The sequence below is a fragment of the Sinohyriopsis cumingii genome, chromosome 19 (genome assembly GCF_028554795.1).
Source record: "Sinohyriopsis cumingii isolate HCF-2022 chromosome 19, ASM2855479v2, whole genome shotgun sequence".
Lineage (NCBI taxonomy): Eukaryota > Metazoa > Mollusca > Bivalvia > Unionida > Unionidae > Sinohyriopsis > Sinohyriopsis cumingii.
Window position 1 is genome coordinate 26,530,094 of NC_142979.1, and position 16,566 is coordinate 26,546,659.

Genomic DNA, 16,566 nt, shown 5'->3' on the forward strand with positions numbered 1-16,566 from the left:
TATATAATTTACAGCAAAATTTACTTTCTTTGACAAGGGCAGAAAAAAACATATCTTCAATGATAAGCCCATGCTTGATGCTAATTCCATCTGCAACTTCTACAAAATTTAACAATTTTGACTTAAGAAAGTTGTTTTTTCTTTCTTTGTCCTCACTTTTACAAAGCAGCACCCAGGGCTTATCGTGAAAGGAATATGGTGATTGAATTATCGAACTGTAGCATATGATGAGCTTGATGCATGATTTTCAGAGAGAAGTTTGAAGCAGAGTTGAAATGGTATCAAGAGTCCCAAGACAGCCCTCCCCCTTTATCCAGGACTAAGTATTTAGTGGAGGGAATCCTTGCAAGACTTGATCTTCTTCTTCATGTAAACATACCCTCCCCAGCTGAAGAAATATATTGCATGTCACGGATGGCATTCCACACCTCTGAATCAGCCAGAAATGGTAAGTATTTTGTTTTGCTTATGCTCAGAAATAAAATCAGTCTGTGGGCAGGTTTTATTTTTGTATATTTCAAAGTACATGCAACAGAATTCACAGAGGTTACATAAACATTACCACACATGAAAATTTTCTCCTTTTCTCGGAAAAGCTATAGATACATTTAAAAGGTTCTTTTTAGGCCATTGTGTAACTAGATCAACTTTTATAATAACTAAATGCAAGTGAAGATTATTATCATTGTTATAAAATATCAGTCAAGAAGCCAGTCCAATGAAACATTTTCATTCACATTGTAACAGTGGTGAAACAGAAAACAAATCATCTTGGGATAGAACTTATATGAAAGTATGCTCTGAATAAAAACTGGTCATGATGATTAGATTGGTTTCCCGGAGTGGGGGAAATGGGGAATATGTTTTACATTAAAATGAAAATATGCTTGAAGATGTGTATAAGGCAAAAATAAGCATACACATGGAAAATAAGTGTACATGGGTCATTTGACAATTCTGTAACAACATTATTGTGTGTTCTAGAACAGCAGACTGTAAGATGTAAAATCACAGTTGTTGATTAAACATAACTTTTCATCTGCTTTATATAGTCAAGCTGTACACATTAGAGACCTTGACTTTACATGCATTATGTGAAGGTAGATCTGGGTCTGTGCAGATTATTCTAGGACTAATCAGTAAAACTAACAACATTGACACAGATCTGCTTGTGAGTATTTTGCTTGTAGGTGTATGTAATTATATACAGTCATTAGAGCACCTTGATCACTTACTGCATTTTGCATCTTGCTGTCCTTCCTTTGTATGATAATTATTGGTGTGATAAGAATAAATTCAAAAAAGTTCGCAAATACACAATAATTGAAGCTGAATTGGGTCAGATTTGTCTTCAGTGAGAGCTCATTGACAATAATAGCTTTTGACCAAGACTAATTTTAAAAGTAAGCTTATTATTTATTATCCATATTTGAGTATTTAATTTATTGCAGTCCCTAATGTGATGGTGAAGTCCGATACTGATATTCTGAGGCTGGCCCCATTCACCAGGAGTTTTTCAGCACCTTCTGGAGTAGACAGCTTCCAGGATGACACCATCATTGATTTAATAAAAATGCATAGGTAAGAATGTGGAAAGGAATAATTGTCTTTCAGTGGCCAATCAATGCTTTCACTATATTTATGTATTTTTCTCCACAGAGAAAATTTTGGCTTTGTTCCTAAAAGTGGTAGAAAAACTAAAAACTTTGTATTCTTGATTTTTTTTGTAACAATAAAATAATTTGCATTATTTAAATATTTTTGTAAACCCACCAATTTATGTTATGATGTGTGTCCATCTGTTGCCATTTTTAGTTCTTCACAATATCTCAAGCTGTCCACCATGTTCATTTACCAAACTTTGTGATGGCTTGCACTTGGAATAAGTGAGAACCCTATTGATTTAGGGTCAAAAGCTCTAAGATTAACGTCACTGTCTGAAAGTAGAAATGTTATATCTTGTGCTCTCCACCATCAACAGCTATCAGACTGGCTGCTCTGGTGGCCTAGTGGTTAGAACATCTGCCTTGGTTGTGGGAGTTTGTGGGTTCAATCCCTGGCCAAGTCATACCAAAGACTTATAAAAATGGTAGTAACAGCTGCCTCACTAGACGCTCATCATTAAGAGGTTAGTGTTAGGACTGGTCGACCTGGTGTCAAGATAATGTGACTGGGTGGGACATCATGCTATATGTCTGCAGCATGATGCCTCAGTGCTAGACATTACTATAAATTGCCACACTGCAGACATCATAGCGATATGACTGAAATTTTCTTAAAACTATGTTAAAAATCCATAAAACGCACACACAACTATGAGACTAGTGGATGTTATGAGCTTTATAAGAAAGAACCCTGTCGATATGGGGTCAAAATCTCTTGGGCCAAAGTCAATGTGACTGAAAGAGGAAAGGGTTTTTGCATAGTAACCCTTGTTCTCCACAATCTATAGATATGAAACTTTGTGGATGACTTGCATTTGAGGTAAAGAAGAACTCCAGTTGATTCTGGCAGATCAAATGTGCAGTTTTGTTATGGATCATACAGATGAAGGGAAATAACTCTTCTAGATTACCTTACCTTGCCCCTAGTATGTGGATGTTTACCATGTTAAGTTTTAACTCAAAACACCCAACAACAGTTTGGTGTCCTTCCTAGAATTCATTGCAATTGTCAAGTTTTTCAAGTCATATCAACTCTGTATGGCATCACAAAGATGAGAGTAGAACCTTGTTGAGCTTCTGGTGGCTGCCTAGATGATCACAGTCCCCATATCTGACAGCTCAATAGCCTTTGATCCTGGCGTGAGGCATGAGGTTTATAGTTTTTGCTGGATTTGTTTGGGAAATGTTTGTCAGTATAGCAACACTCGTGTGAAAAACATCACAGTGATTGACTTTGACGAACATTGAGACCCTGCAGTCGACATGCAGAGCAAAGCAATGTTGTATTGAAAATCCTTCACTTTTAGCTATGATTTATGTGCTTTACAACTTCAAAAATGACCATCAGTTACTATAGTTCTGATAATTTTAAATGTATAATAACACTTTTTGAAAGGAAATGATCAAAAAACCCAAAGACAACCATATATGTAATGCTCAGGACCATTTTAAGTGGCAGAAAACCTTGATTACTGTACAATTTTCTTTCCAGATTACAGCAACAATAATAAAACCATAACCACCAAAATTAAAGTTTTGCCCATTGCAGAAATTGCATGTTGCTAATGATTTGTAATTAAAGTTGGTTAAAATGTAATGCTACTACAATATTATGACTGACAGTAAGGTTTAAGATTGTTTATTATAGGAATCATACAAGGTTTGCTGTATTCAACCAAGGAAAGAGTTTGATCCTCAGGGTTCAAAGTTATTTTTCAGGTGCTCTGGAAAACACCTGTGCAGTGTCAACCATAAATGATTATTATTTTTACTAAGTCAGTTGCTATGCATGTATTTTATATCAAATACCAACAAAAAGAGCTTTTATTACGAGAAAACTTTACTCAAACAGCATGTGAAATTATGATATTTGAATATACATTTATATGTGCCAAACCAGGCAGAAGTGGCCTAATCTTGTAAGTATTTGCATTGATTTTGTTTGGTTGTCAATTTCAGTCACATCATAACTTCTTGCATATTTTATTAAGTACTTTCATGTGGACAAACATTTATATGGTGTAGGCTTTGGTATGGAGAACCAGAGAAGAATCACCACCTTGAAATAAAAAAACCCACTTATACTTACACATGCATTTATGAATGTATCTCAGAATTCAGATGGGTCTTAATGTGAATTATATATATATATATATAAAAAACATTTAAATGACTTGTAACAAATTGTAAGAAATAGAAACATTTATATACTTAGTTATTAAATGTACTGGAAAATGTGTCATTTTTATTCTGGATTTGCTGTTTCTTTATTTGTTTTTCACCTTACTTCAACGAAATAGATGCAAGTTATAGTACTATCCCATCATCATTGTCTTCGTCATTGTCAGCATATATGTACACCCTCACTGAATATCAACCATTCATTCTTCCTAGGTCCTAGGCAACAGTTTGAATGGGTTTCATAAGACCCAACCCCAAGTGATAGGGCTTCATTTGTGCATATGTGTACATTAATGTACATTCCTGGTTAAGTGTGGCATTTAGCTCAGGTCTTTGCACATTGTATAAATACTGTTTTACCTGGAATCATCAGCTTGGTTAAGGGATGCATCTTGGTGAATAATACACCCATATCACAAATATAGGTCACTGTGACCTATATTATATGCTAGATTAACTTACTTAAATTTATGACACGGGTAGGAACCATGATGAGTATTGGGTCAGTTTCACCTGATTTTGGTTAACCTTAGGAGCATAAGCTTATTTTTCAAGCATTGTTCATGATAAAGCCATTAAACTACATTATTATATGAATCCTTAGTAGTACCTCACCCTTGCCACAAAGGAAGTTCACTGTGACCTACATTTCATATTTTACTGGTTTTCTGTTTAGCTCTGACCAACAGGCTTTTTTGCACTTTGTATATTTATGATATAGTTTGATAGTCTCATTGTGAACAGTGCTTGAGATATAAACTTAAACCACAAAATGTAACCAAAGTCTTTTAAGTGTGAGATATAATCCACAGTGATCTGCATTTGTGATCATGGTGTAGTACTCACCAAAATGCATCCCCTCAATAAGATTCATGTATGTATGTATGTATGTATGTATGTATGTAGTGTTAAGACTCTGCTTTGAATATCTTCTTTCATGTATAATTTTATTGTTCTTAGTTTTGATGTAGTATTCCTGAAATCCTTGTATATTTCAGGAGACGACAGAGCCAAAGGCCAGGACCAAACTCAGTCTTACAGGACCTTGTAGAGGATGAAGAACTGGGAAGCCATGAACATAGACCTCCTCATGTTGCTCTCCTCAGCCAACTCTTCCAGTTCATTGGAAGTGACCCAGAAAAAGCTGTAGGTTGCATTTTATTGAAATTCTGCTCAAATTTGGAACTCTAGAGATCTGTATGATACATTGAAACCAGTTTTTAAGAATACAACCTCAGTAAACCAAAATCTCTTTGAAGGAATAAAAGGGAAATGTCTGTAAGGGACCATACCCTCTACTAAGTTCTGTTGATTCATCCATGGTTTCCTGTGGTGAAGATTTTATATATCTAAATATAAACAATCTGTCATATCTGATAGGAAAGAAGGAAATAAGCATCATTTTTAGGTTTTTCACCCAGGCTATTGGAGCCACTGCAAACTTTGATAGGGCATGTCTTAAGAAAAACACACACACACACACACTTCTCTCCAGCAAATTTTCTATATAAATGTCCTGTATGTAATTGTCACTTGGCTTTTGCAGTCAGTGGTCAGGTGTTTACTGAGCAAACTGTGGTTTCTTCCTGCCGTAAGTGGTCACTAGAGTGTATCTACAGTGACCTCTCAGTCTTTTGTTTCATGAAAAAGTTATTGTTTAGATAAAAGAATATCATTTGAATCGATGTGCAGATATTTCTTATCTCTCATGCACTCACCATATTCCAGTCATTTTCATAGTTCATCTCAAAGGCTCAATATGTCAGATTTAAAAGCAAGGAACTTTTGGCTTCTAGGGTAGATCTCCAAAGCAGTTCACTGAATAGATTTTGGCAGAAGTAGTAGTGTTATCGCAGCAGACATGGAAGTCACCTTTTGTGTCAGTGTGGCAGGCATAGTTGGATATCTTCATCTATTTGCCTTTGAATTAAAACTACCTGTGATGAAAAAAGAAAACGTTTGTCTTTGAAAAGAGATACAAGTTACAATCCTTTTTATTAAGGTCAGGATCATTCATTATGTAAAATTTCTCTGTAAAGCATACATGACAACCATTATTACACTTTTTTCACCTAATTACATCTTACGTTTGCTTGTTTATGGATAATGCTTTTTCAAGCATGAAAAAATAAGAATAAAAAGTGTGGTTGTCATTATTATTATCATCTCTTTAAATCTGAGAATATTCTTAAAAAGATGACTGCTTCATAAGAATAGTGTCACATGGTTTCTATTTACAGCAACTGTGTAGGACACATTTCCAAGAAAACAAATGGATTTCTTCAATTTTAAACTTTTCCTCACAAATTCATTAATTAATAAAATAGTTAATTAGTGGACCAGTCTATACATTTAAGAAAATGATGCCAGATGTTAATGTTGTGACTTTTGGATGTTATGACTGAAAATGTTAGAGCAGTTGGATCTTTTCAAACTTTGACATGTCAGGTGAAAAAAGGAGAACATAAAAGTAATGTAATAGAGCACTTGGAATGAGCACATGTCATACTCATTGCAGAATTCATGACATCACGATCATTCAGCAAGAGTTACACATGTGGACTAGTTAAAGTGAGTGCTGAATATAAGTAATTTGTCATTATATTTTGTGTTTGTATTCTTGTTCTAATTAACATGAATTTTGTTCATTTGTGACAAGAATTTTGACCAGCTGCAGAACCAGGTTGGTAGCAAAAATATATCTACATTTTTCATAGCGTACTGTAACTATTTCATGTAATACATAGATTACACTTTTGTTTGCCCAAATTAGGCTTTTTTGCCACTTATATTAACAACAGTTATGCTTATACCTCTGTGGTGGGGTGGGGATGGGATGTATAGTAAAGGCATGTGAAGTTTCAGTTCATGGATCACCAAAAATAGCCATCTATGTCATCTTTTGATTTCCTGTTTATCTCAGGCTTCTCACATAAGGTGACTCTCTTTTTTATCTCCGCATGTTGATCAACTGACTAATAAAAAATATTTTAAAGCGTGAACAAACTAAGATCGTGATTGTTTTAAGTCAATATGTTGATTTCATTTATAAGATGGATTAAAGTGACCAGTATACAGTAATTTTGTGTGCAACGTAAATTTTGGATAGAACAAAAAACCCAAATATTTTATGGTTTGTTACATAGTGCACATTAAACAATCTTGATAGTGTAATAATAATAATGATAATGATATTCAATCATAAACAATCTTGATAGTGTAATAATAATGATAATGATATTCAATCATAAACAATCTTGATAGTGTAATAATAATAATGACAATGATATTCAATCATAAACAATCTTGATAGTGTAATAATAATAATGATAATGATATTCAATCATAAACAATCTTGATAGTGTAATAATAATAATGATAATGATATTCAGTCATAAACAATCTTGATAGTGTAATAATAATAATGATAGTGATATTCAATCATAAACAATCTTGATAGTGTAATAATAATAATGATAATGATATTCAGTCATAAACAGTCTTGATAGTGTAATAATAATAATGACAATGATATTCAATCATAAACAATCTTGATAGTGTAATAATAATAATGATAATGATATTCAGTCATAAACAATCTTGATAGTGTAATAATAATAATGATAGTGATATTCAATCATAAACAATCTTGATAGTGTAATAATAATAATGATAATGATATTCAGTCATAAACAATCTTGATAGTGTAATAATAATAATGATAATGATATTCAATCATAAACAATCTTGATAGTTTAATAATAATAATGATAATGATATTCAATGCATGGTATTTGTTCAAAGACCAATTTTGAAGGTGAACCAGTGTACAGAAATCACCTATGTGCAAAGGCTAATTTTACCTTTTCCCATGGGTGGCTGCTTTTGACAGGTTTGACAATGTACATTTGTACATATGCTCTCAGAAACAGTTGAAATTGCTGTTCATTGTTAATTGGAAATTTTCAGTCCATTTTCTTTCGAAATCTCCTTAACATTAAAATAGTTTTCAGATCCTAAATTAACTTTTTAATAAAACTGATTCTGTGAACCAAAAACCTCCCAAGCCTAAAATTCTAGTTTGATCTTGAGAAGTTTTGATATCAGATCATCATTATATTCATGAATAATCTACATCATTGCAATACAGCTGGCTGGAGATATAACCAGAGTGGAGAATCTTGAAACTTCGAAGATCTTATTTTATTTCAGTCAAAATTACAGACTCAAATTTTGGACCAGAGCTTTAGCTTCTCTTCATCTTAGATGTTTAAAAACTATGGTCAAGCTTCTGGTCATTTGGTCCTATGGTATGGTTCCAAATTTTAGATACTGAACATTTTCCAGTTTCTTTCTATATCATTTCCTTGATAACTTGCAAACTTGCTTATGATGTGTGGATCCCTTTTTTATAAAACAGAAAATACCCCCAAGATAGACTCCTATTTATTGAATGTGAAGAAAATTTGAATCAAAATTGGTAAATATGACCTTGATATGTTGCTCGTTTATCTAGTGAAAAATGAGAAAAAAGAACTAGTAATAAAAAGTTCTAAGTGGCACAGAGTTCAAATTCTGATGAAATCGTAATGGAAGATGATGTTGTAACTTGCATAGTGCTGTTATGTCAACAGTTTCTTGTTGAATCACATAAAATATTATTCCAGTTTTAAATTCTGTATAAATTTCAGAGAAGGTCTTTGTCCAAGAATTTTTTCCAGTGAAAAGAATCACTTGAATTCAAAATAATTTGAAGAAAATAAAATAATTAGACCAAACTGGTCACAACATAAAACAACTTGACTTTTCAAGTGTTAAGCATAATTGACTAAATTCTTATCATAAAATGAGTTATAAGACTAACTAAAATGCAAAACATATGCCTGGATAGGGGTCAAGAGTTCATCTTTCCAGAAGGAAAAGAAGTTTGTTACATGATAATTATCATGTCGTCCAGGTATTGCCTTGACTTAATAATTCTTACCCTGAGAAAGAATTTTAAAAAATTTGAAAAACGTTGTTTACCAAATCTGTCACTGATTCTGAATCAAGGTCAGAAACTAGGTGCAGTGTTTCTATTATTAGGTGTTTATCAATGAAATAAAACAAATACAAAAATCAAACAGAACTGAACTGAATTTCTGGACAATGTCAAGTCCAGTAAACAATATTACATTACAGTAGCATTTAATAGAATAGAAATGAATTAAAACTAACAAACAAATAATTAAATTACATATACATAACACAATATAATGAAAAAAATCTCAACTTTTAATAAGAAGTCACGTATTTTGTTAAATTTTCATTCCAAGCAGCATTCTGAACACACTGTAAATAATAATATTTAATGAACATTTGAACAATGAAACTGTCACTAATGCCTACTGGTGGCAAGACTTTATTAATTTTGTAAAGCGAAATTCTTGCTTTAGCTCTATCTTTAGTTTCAATGTAATATGCTCTTTTGTATTCCAATATGTACAGTGTCAGTCTGCCAGCATAGCTTTGTCTGCAAGCATTACTCAGTGAACCTCATTGTGTGTTTTTTTTTATCTGTGACTTGCTGAAGTATTAGTTGTATTGTTACAATCAATTAAAAGCAGACCGCATTGTATTATCATGTTATGTCTTTTGTAAAAAAAATTAAGGGGATGGAAAAAAAAAAAAATAGAAGGCATGCAAATACTACCTGTCTGTGATCTTGTGGTCAGTGTCAAGTCAACTCATTTCATTTGATCAGTTGAGCAGTCATAAATATTTCATAATATCATTAAAATACCTTAAATTAGCCTACTCATTCACAGATGTGATCAAAGATATCAAAGTAACCAAGCACAATGATTAAGTACAGGGTGATAAAAAGGAATTTGTTTCACAGATAGGGTTTATTATGGGTAAGCGAGTTCCAAAGTTTGAACTTTAATTTCCTGAATTGGCACTCTGATTTCCTCAAGGATAAGAACTATTACTTGCAATAAAATCCTGGCATCAGTATTTTACTATTAGAAAAAAATAATTTATAAATTGAATTTCAACACTTAGTTGTTTCACAAAATAAATGTCCCTAGCTTTTAAAGAAAAGGAATCATGTTTGTTGTGAATCAGTAAAAAACAGTGTTGTAATGCATGATGTTTGGTATCCTGAAAATAAAGGTAATTAATACAAAAACGCAAACAACTTCATTAGAGAAGCTTTTTATTGATAATTATTCCCAATGTAATTATAAAACAAGTATTCACTAAAACAAGTATTCACTAAAACAAGTAGTCAGCTATTAAACAGCAATGTTACACTCCATTTTAACCCCGATCTTTCTTAATCAATGTCCAGCAGGAAATGGCATGCCCTTAATTTGTTTTATAGGGTTTTTGGTAACTCATGCCCTCACTTATAGTGCAGTCTTTGTTTTTGGACCCCTGTTGTTTGCAAGTTATTGAAGAAGAGGTGTATCATTTTTTAATCTCAAACATTTTTCACCATTCTAGTTGGAGAAGATCATTTTGATTCATGTTGATATATAGCCTTTCTAATTTTATCTTTTTCTCACTTGCTTTTCTCACTTCAAATATGATACATAGGTGTCATTCTAGCATTACCAAAAGCATTATAAGTAATTATTCAGGTTTGTTTTAATTTTTTTCTGTGTGGTCATAAGTCTCAAACAATGGGAGCAATCATGCTTGAAATGTAGAATCAATCGGTAATGATTTTCTCTGCACTCCTACTCTCCACTGCTTTTGACAAACAGGCAAGGTCAATCTCCATAAAATATCCTGTCATGTCTTGGGTAAAAACAGTTTATTGTCATATGTTCCTGACATTCAAACCAGGTCAAGTTCCTTTGAAAATTATGGTTACGTTTGAGTACAAGTTTCTATATGGTCATAAGCCCTGATCCCTTATAGGGATGGATGTTGTATTAGAATTAGAGAGTCAGTACCCACTACCCTGAATCATACAATATTTTTATAAAGTGACATTGGTTTTACTCAGGTTTCATCTGAAGACTTCTTGAAGGCAGCTCAGTTGAGGTGGAAACGAGGAAACACAAGGAAACAAGCTCTAATTCACATGAAGGAGCTATTATCTGCTGCTGCACGGGTTGGGGGAGCCACTCATCTTGTTGCTGCGGTCACGTCTGTTTTGCGGCATGGTCCAAGGTATTGTATTAACTCCCAAAACTAACATATCATTACAGTCAGGTCTGTCTGCTAATGTCATCACTATGGTTTGCAGAAACAGGGCCTTTAGGGGACATATGGCATTTATATAGAAGTCAGTTTATACTAAGGTATGTATAGATGGGGCTTATTTTGCCTGACCATTATAGATGACTGTCTGGTATAAAGAGGTGATCACCCAAACATGTTTGACTGTATTGTTTTATACAAGAAACTTTAAAAGCTGTGAATGCCAGGGACCCAGGTTTTATTACCTCCCGTTAATAGCCATACATAAGTATCATTATCTGGCAGTGACATTGGCAACAGTGAAGTCATTATCATCAGTTCGGGTATTCAAATGAAACTTTATTGTATGGCTGCAACATTTACAAGTGCAAACAGCTTAATTTAGTATGCTGTTTGCACATGTTTAAAAAGTTGGTAACCATGTGAACAAACATGCTCGTGGCTGTCTGTCAGTGATGCAGGGATTATTGTTACAATTAAATGATGTATTTGCACATCTCTGCTTAATTGGACTGTTAAATACAATTGTTTTGTGAATTCTTTTCTCATAAGTATTATGACTTCTACATCAATTGTGGCATCCCCTAGAAATAAGCTAAAGTTGATGAGAGTTGGTCTTCCATTGTGCTCCGGTGGCCTAGTGGTTAGAGCATCCGCCATGGATTTGGGAGGTCGTGGGTTCAATTCCCAGTCGAGTCATACCAAAGACTTACAAAAGTGGTACAACAGCTGCCTCGCTTGGCACTCAGCATTAAGAGGTTAGTGTTAGGACTGGTCGACCTGGTGTCAGGATAATGTGACTGGGTGGGACATCATGCTTCATGTCTGCTGCATGATGCCCCAGTGCTAGACATCACTATAAACTGCCACACTGCAGACATCATAGTGATATGACTGAAACATTGTTAAAGCTATATTGAAAATCCAAATCACACACATTCTAAGGATTATCTCCTATCTGTGCATGATATGTGTGTCTGCATCACATACTGTGATGTGCAGGCAGATCATGGTGCATGCTGTTAACTTGTAATCACAGATAGAACAGTGTAGACACAAATCATCGTCACATACTATAATGTTCTGGCAGAGCAAGTTATATGCTGTTTTATTAAAATCTTGAATAGAACAAACAGTGTAGACACAGATGTGCATCCGTTTCGCATATTATAATGCATTGGTAGATCATGAGTATGCTTTTCTCCAGAAATCACAAATAGAACAATGTAGACTCAGATCAGCATCACATACTGTAATGTTTTGGCAGATCAGGGTGAATGCTGTTCATCTCAAATCAAACAATGTTGACACAAATATGCATTGTATACTATAATGTGCTTCCAGCAAAGGGTGTATGCTGTTCATTTGAAAGCACAAATAGAACATAGCATAGACAAATCTGTATTGCATACTATAATGTTCTGGCATCTCAGGGTGGATGCTGATCATTTCAAATCACAAATAGAACAGTGTAGACTTGGATCTGCATAACATATTGTACTGTGCTGGCAGATCAGGTGTATGCTTTCACTTGAAATCACAATAGAATTTACAGTGTGGACACAAATCTGCATTGCATACTATAATGTGCTGGCAGCTGAATGTGTATGTTCATTTGAAATCACAAATAAAACAATGTAGACTCAAATCTGCATTGCATACTATAATGTGCTGGAGGGTGCATACTGTTCACTTGAAATCACAAAAAGAACAATGTTGACATAGATCTACTGTCATGTAAGTAACAAGCAGATATAGGTTTAAGCTTTTCCCATTTAAATCCATGTTATGCATTAGCATTGATAAGACATGTTCCCATTTAAATCCATGTTATGCATTAGCATTAATAGGACATGTTCCATTTTAAATCCATGTTACTCATTAGCATTGATAAGACATGTTCCCATTTAAATCCATGTTATGCATTAGCATTGATAAGACATGTTCCCATTTAAATCCATGTTATTCATTAGCATTGATAAGACATGTTCCCATTTAAATCCATGTTATTCATTAGCATGGATAGGATATGTATCCATTTAGATCCATGTTATTCATTAGCATGGATTGGACATGTTCCATTTTAGATCCATGTTATTCATTAGCATGGATAGGATATGTATTCATTTTAAATCCATGTTATTCATTAGCATAGATAGGATATGTGTCCATTTAGATCCATGTTATTCGTTAGCATGGATAGGATATGTATCCATTTAGATCCATGTTATTCATTAGCATGGATAGGATATGTATCCATTTAGATCCATGTTATTCATTAGCATGGATAGGATATGTATCCATTTAGATCCATGTTATTCATTAGCATGGATAGGACATGTATCCATTTAGATCTGTGTTATCATTAGCATGGATAGGATATGTATCCATTTAGATCCATGTTATTCATTAGCATTGATAGGACATGTACCCATTTAGATCCATGTTATGCATTAGCATTGATAGGACATGTTCCCATTTAGATCCATGTTATCATTAGCATGGATAGGATATGTATCCATTTAGATCTATGTTATGCATTAGCATTGATAGGACATGTTCCATTTTAGATCCATGTTTTGCATTAGCATTGATAGGACATGTTCCATTTTAGATCCATGTTTTGCATTAGCATTGATAGGACATGTTCCATTTAGATCCATGTTATGCATTGGCATTGATAGGACATCTTCCCATTTAAATCCATGTTATGCATTAGCATTGATAGGACATGTTCCATTTTAGATCCATGTTTTGCATTAGCATTGATAGGACATGTTCCCATTTAGATCCATGTTATCATTAGCATGGATAGGATATATATCCATTTAGATCTATGTTATGCATTAGCATTGATAGGACATGTTCCATTTTAGATCCATGTTTTGCATTAGCATTGATAGGACATGTTCCATTTTAGATCCATGTTTTGCATTAGCATTGATAGGACATGTTCCATTTAGATCCATGTTATGCATTGGCATTGATAGGACATCTTCCCATTTAAATCCATGTTATGCATTAGCATTGATAGGACATGTTCCATTTTAGATCCATGTTTTGCATTAGCATTGATAGGACATGTTCCATTTAGATCCATGTTATGCATTAGCATTAATAGGACATGTTCCCATTTAAATCAGTGTTATGCATTAGCATTAATAGGACATGTTCCATTTTAGATCCATGTTTTGCATTAGCATTGATAGGACATGTTCCATTTAGATCCATGTTATGCATTAGCATTAATAGGACATGTTCCCATTTAGATCCATGTTATGCATTAGCATTAATAGGACATGTTCCAGTTTAGATCCATGTTATGTATTAGCATTGATAAGACATGTTCCCATTTAAATCCATGTTATTCATTAGCATTGATAAGACATGTTCCCATTTAAATCCATGTTATTCATTAGCATGGATAGGATGTGTATCCATTTTAGATCTATGTTATTCATTAGCATGGATAGGATATGTATCCATTTTAGATCCATGTTATTCATTAGCATGGATAGGATATGTATCCATTTAGATCCATGTTTTGCATTAGCATTAATAGGACATGTTTCATTTAGATCCATGTTATGCATTAGCATTGATAGGACATGTTCCATTTAGATCCATGTTATGCATTGGCATTGATAGGACATCTTCCCATTTAAATCCATGTTATGCATTAGCGTTGATAGGACATGTTCCATTTTAGATCCATGTTTTGCATTAGCATTGATAGGACATGTTCCATTTAGATCCATGTTATGCATTAGCATTAATAGGACATGTTCCCATTTAAATCAGTGTTATGCATTAGCATTAATAGGACATGTTCCATTTTAGATCCATGTTTTGCATTATCATTGATAGGACATGTTCCATTTAGATCCATGTTATGCATTAGCATTAATAGGACATGTTCCCATTTAGATCCATGTTATGCATTAGCACTGATAGGACTTGTTCCATTTAGATCCATGTTATGCATTAGCATTGATAGGACATGTTTCATTTTAGATCCATGTTATGCATTAGCATTAATAAAACATGCTTTTTTATCACAGAGTTGAGGAGCTCACATGTGGAGGAATGGTGAGTCAAGTCCGAGAGGCATTTGCAGAAACAATGACCTCTGTAGTACAGCTGGCTGCCAGATATCCAATATCCTGTTGCAACAGTATAGGCCTTCTTTGTATTGTTCCATACACCAGGTATCTAATTATTAAATATCAGTCTGCCATTTGCACACTTGTGACTTCCAGAGTACTAGATTATGAGATTTGACAAAATATTTTGAGACTTTAGAAAATTCTATGAGGTCTGGTTTTTATCTCTACTAGTCATTGACCAGAAGTGTTTATGGGATTGTCTTTCATCTGTTGTCCATCATCTGTCCATTGTGTGTCTATCTATTAGCAGAAGTTTGTTATTGTTACTTCTCCTAAACTACTTGGAGGATTGCCATGAACATAATACACAGAGTCATCCCATGGTATTGTTGATCCAAAATGAAAATGGTGTCGATCTAATGTCCAATATGGCCAACACTGTGGCCATCTTAAAAATCTTATCACTAAACTAGAAGACTTGTGATGTCTAGTTGGTCCTAAGTTAAAACAGTGTCACTTGCACATCCATAATGGCTGCCACTGCTGCCATCTTGAAAATCTTGTTATAGCTACTCCTTCTGAACAGATGGTCAAATCAACATGAAGATATTATTAAAAAAACTTCTCATGCGTTCTAGTAGGTCTGAAATGAAAATGGTGCCACTCAGGCATCCAGTATGGCCACCAGAATGGCCATTTGGAAAATCATAGTAGTGATAAGTTGGCAGGTCATATCTACATTGTGCTTTCACCAGAAGACTACTTATGTCTAGTTGGTCTTAAATGGAAATAGTGCACATCTGATATCCAATATGGCTTTCCTGTCAGCCATCTTGAAAAGCTTATTCTTATTACCCCTACAAAACAGCAAAAATCGATTCTCAGCAGAAGACTTCTTATAATGTCTTGTTGTTCCCAAAGCAGTGGTCATCTGACAATCAATACGGTTATCTTGAAAGTCTTGTTATTGCTACTCCTCCTATTTTGAAAGTCATTTTGACATGGAGGATTTTTTGGTGTCTAGTTGGTCCTAAATGAAAAAGGAGCAAATTAACCCTCAATATGACCACCATAATGGCCATCTTGAAATACTGTTAGCTTTACTTCCATATAGATGGCTATGTTAACATGGTGTTTGCACCAGTCAATGTCTTACCATACCCATTCATACCTATTTGGTATTAAAATAAAAATGTTGCCATGCATATATCTAATATGGCTGCCAAAATGGCTGTCATGAAAAGCTTTGTCACTACTCCCCCTGAAGGGATAGTCATATTGACAAAGGGTTTTCTAATGATGTCTGCTTGGTCCTAAATGAAAGTGGTTTTAGTCAGACATCTGCTTATATCCACCACAGAAGCTAATTTGAAAATCTTGTTATCACTGAATAATATCAAAGATGGTTTCAACACTAGGCA

At 33.9% G+C, this 16,566-nt stretch overlaps 1 protein-coding gene across 1 annotated transcript in view; it reads left to right on the plus strand.

Moving 5' to 3' along the window:
- The window catches only part of LOC149775324 (putative E3 ubiquitin-protein ligase HECTD4), a 243,898-nt gene that overhangs the window by 101,213 nt on the left and 126,119 nt on the right, over window positions 1-16,566 (plus strand). Inside the window, exons 27-31 of the mRNA XM_089944036.1 lie at window positions 252-448; window positions 1,452-1,581; window positions 4,844-4,991; window positions 10,843-11,009; window positions 15,101-15,247. Coding sequence (XP_089800162.1) covers window positions 252-448; window positions 1,452-1,581; window positions 4,844-4,991; window positions 10,843-11,009; window positions 15,101-15,247 — 789 coding nt within the window. The remainder of the gene's footprint in view (window positions 1-251; window positions 449-1,451; window positions 1,582-4,843; window positions 4,992-10,842; window positions 11,010-15,100; window positions 15,248-16,566) is intronic.